A 3,753-nucleotide genomic window follows, 5' to 3' on the forward strand; every position below is an offset into this window, starting at 1 on the left:
AACCAGGCAAACGAGAATTAGCTGAGTTTCTCATGCTAACAATTGCTAGGCTGCTCTCCTGGTCTATGTTTCCCTGGAGTACCAGAAAGTCAAGGAATCTGTAGGTCAGAGGATTATCTAGGGAATATTATAAGCAAGAAACGGGATACATAAGACATAGAAGAGGGAAGATAATGTCAGGAACACCAGCCCTCTGACTTGCTTGGAAGGGCAGGGTAAAATCTAGGAGAGCTGATCTAAGGATAAAAGTACCATTTCCCAAGTGAATTCAGGAAGGCCATTTGAGGGAAGATCAACAATGGAGGCAGGCAGTCTGGCCTCTCTGTTATGGAATCATACCTTGTCTCGTTGCTGAAAATTCCTCCAATTCTAAGTTCCCTGAAAGAGAAATCAACTAGGGACACCATTGAATTCATTCTTTTATTCTAACCCTCTCAATCTCAGGGAAAACTGCAAAACACATGCACACATTTTTTTGGAAATGCTATTCCACTTCTACTTCCATGGTCATGCCATGGGCACCACTTAATGCCAGAAAGGCAGGCCTCCCAGTACCTTTCTCCTTGCATGTAGCACCTGATGTTCCCTCATGGAGAAGGTTAAGGCTTCTTCTCTTGACGTTCACAAATTATTGGAGGGGCCTTTTGGCAGAAAAAGACAACAAAAATGAAAGAAAGCAGCATGAGGAGGAGGATGATATTGATAATCAAGGCTGAGATCAGAACGAGGGCGGCCGGGATTTTCTTGGTTGCAGGTGTTGTAGGTATGGGAGGAGGAATTTCCACTGTGGGACCAAAGCTGATTAAGGGGTCTTCAGAAGTGTCCTCTATTATATCAGATTCAACATTAGCTCTAATAGCTCTAGGAAAATTTAAGTGGACTGCTTGAGTAGGAGGATTATTTCGTTCAGGGAATCCCGGGGCTATGATTGATAGAGGAGCAATGCCGGCCTCCTGAGTGGGGCCACTGTCCACACTGCCTCCAAAGCCCTTGGAATCACACGTGGGAGGGGCATAGCCATAATCACAGTGACAATGCTTGAGGTTGTTGCAGACCCCTCTCCCACGACACGTGACCTCTGACTTGCAGTCAGATTGTAGCACCTGCAAATCAGAACACGTTCTATTGATACAGATCTTCTGGGGACCACATGAGGTGCCTGCCTTCACAGCCCCCCCATCAGGGTCATCATCCATGTCCTCAAAGAGGTCCATCCCCCAGCACCAAGTGCCCTCAATGGGGATCTGGATAAGAGTGTGATGGTTCCTAGTTTGGGGCAGCCTTGGGATGTCTTCACACAGCAGCCTCCCACACATGACATCCTCAGGATTACACTTGACAAACACCTTGAGTAAGCCTTTCTGGTTACTGCCACAGTTCCCAAACCTGTCTCCCTGGGTGTTCAGGAGATGGTAACAGCTCTTACGGGCAGCTCTGGAGCCCTCCCCAAAAATTTGAACACACTGGTTCTCCACACTCCTACACCGTCCTTGGTAGCAGTAACCTGGGCCCCTGCAGGGGGTGCCATCTTGCTTGTAGGTGTCTGGCTGGCACCACATGGAGGTACCATTACAGTATTCAGGGAGGTCACACTCATCCACACTGGGACGACAGGGTGTAGCTGCCTTCAGAAACTTGCACTTTTTGCAGCAGGGCCCAAAAGCACAATCTGAATTCATCCTCATCTGGCAAGAGGGAAGGCAGCACTGGTCCTTCCTACAGTCACCATGAGAGCCACAGTCACACTCTTCTCCTTTGTCTACTACATGGTTCCCACAGAAGGGTTTCCTGAGCAATCCTCTAGGCACCGGCTTGTCATAGAGGCAGGATCCCTTGTGCTGTCGCAAAAATTCATAGAAATAGTCTAAGCTACAGTTGCTGAAATTATTCTCAAAGGTGATAGTTCTAAGCATGATGCAGGAGGGATGGTCAAAACAGATGCAAGACTCATGGTCATGCTCCATGCCCAGGTTATGGCCCAGCTCATGGACCATGAGCAATGCAAAGTGGGAGACATCTTCATGATAGAAGGTTTCCACTCCTGCTGCGAACTTGGACACACAGGCCCCACTGAAGAATGCTTCTCCTATGTACTCTCCTGGATCATGGCCCACTATGAGGTGGGCAACATCGTGCTTTGCCCGAATGAACAGCACCTGTTCTCTCCAATGGTTGAAATTATAGAGGACTTCCTGCAAGTCCTCAGAAATCTTCACCTGGTCCTTCTCTGTCCAGATCTCCAAACCTATCAGGACCACCTTGAGCTTGATTCTCCAGACGTAGGTATTAACGTGTGCAAGGGCGTCCATCACCATCTGGGCTGTCTTGGTCACATTGCTATTCCACATTTGGAACCTCTTATTGTCCACCACGACAAACATCTCCAGGTACTTGGTGTGTGACCACACGTAGTTGAGAAATTGAACAGGCTGTGACTCCTCATTGAGGTTGTCCTCATCCCTTCTTAGTTGCGGATTGGATGTGAGCTTTGAGTGATCTCCACTGACCTTACAGGAGCCTTTCACATGCCCATCCATGTGATACAAGACATGTTCAAACTCCTTTGAGGTACCAATGGGCTCAATGCGGTAGACTGATTTATCTATAGTTATGACTCCTTTGAGACCTGAGCAGGTGCTGAGGGATACCAGGGACCCCAGCTGGCCTTCTACATATCCATCATAATAACAGTCATCCTGGATAAAAGGCATGTCTAGGTCTAAAGTCTCCTTGGTGTAGGTGTAGACAGGAAAGTCCTTGACAAATAATCCTCTTTTCAAATTCAGTTGAATCACTTGCCTCTTGCCTTTCATTAATAGTGCGTAGGATATTTTCTCTAGTGATTCCGTTAACTTCCTGGGGATGACTATTTCATAATAAGAATAATATCCCTGGGCATAGGGAATGCCTGGGAGAAGCATGCCCAAACAGAGGAAGAAGAATCCCAAGCCAATAGTGGAGGAGCCCAGGCCAAGTCCCCAGACTCTTTTCTGGGGCATTTGGAACAGATATTTTTTTCTAAGCTCATTCATGGCCACTTGGCTCCCTGGGAGAGGGGTCCGGGAATATAACTGGAGTAACTGGAGCTGGAGCCACAGCCAGGCCCTCTTGAAGCAGCTGATGATGCCTGGGTCTCTGTCCTTGAGAGACTCACCTTTTGGTTCAGTGTCATATTCCTTTACCCCATTTCTCTACAGACTGCCTGCAAAGGAGTTGGTTCCAATTCTGAAGGCTCTTTTTAGGTACTCAGATGACTCTGGCTCCTTCTTCTGCCCTCTGCAGATCCCCCTTTTGGTCCTTGCCACAGTCTGATTCTGTGATTCCCCCTATGACAGCAATGGCTCTGGTACTCCTTAGTCTACTCTGGGCTCCATTTTTACACTTCCTTTGCCCCCAAAGATGGATCTACCAAATGGTGTCATAGTCCTGTACTAGACTCGGGACAACGGGATAAAAAAATATCAACTCTTGCTTCTTCCTTAGCCCAGAATCAACATAAAAACACCCCTCCCCCATTGTGCATTGGTTGCCTGGCCAACTCTTAGAATCCAACAGTTCCGGGGCTAGGAGAAACCTGTGACCTGGGTCTCGGGGCTCTTTGTTCAAGTTACCTGTTCTTAAAGACCTCATCACCCTTTCATCTAATCCATACTGTCCCTTTCACTCAACACTCAGTGCCTGGCCTCTTCTTCCCCAAGTGGGTTTTGCAAGGGGGGAAATTAAAGGTTTTGACTAAATTGAAGAGTGTGGTTA

General features: G+C 47.6%; 1 protein-coding gene across 1 annotated transcript; it reads right to left on the reverse strand.

Moving 5' to 3' along the window:
• Positions 1 to 406: 406 nt before the first annotated feature.
• On the reverse strand, positions 407 to 3,547 carry LOC100017631 (disintegrin and metalloproteinase domain-containing protein 1a-like). The gene has a single exon (XM_001371093.5). The coding sequence runs from the start codon at positions 3,030 to 3,032 to the stop codon at positions 600 to 602; it is 2,433 nt and encodes an 810-aa protein (XP_001371130.2). The 5' UTR covers positions 3,033 to 3,547; the 3' UTR covers positions 407 to 599.
• Between the last annotated feature and the right edge of the window lie 206 nt (positions 3,548 to 3,753).

The sequence above is a fragment of the Monodelphis domestica genome, chromosome 3, assembly GCF_027887165.1.
Source record: "Monodelphis domestica isolate mMonDom1 chromosome 3, mMonDom1.pri, whole genome shotgun sequence".
Taxonomy (NCBI): domain Eukaryota; kingdom Metazoa; phylum Chordata; class Mammalia; order Didelphimorphia; family Didelphidae; genus Monodelphis; species Monodelphis domestica.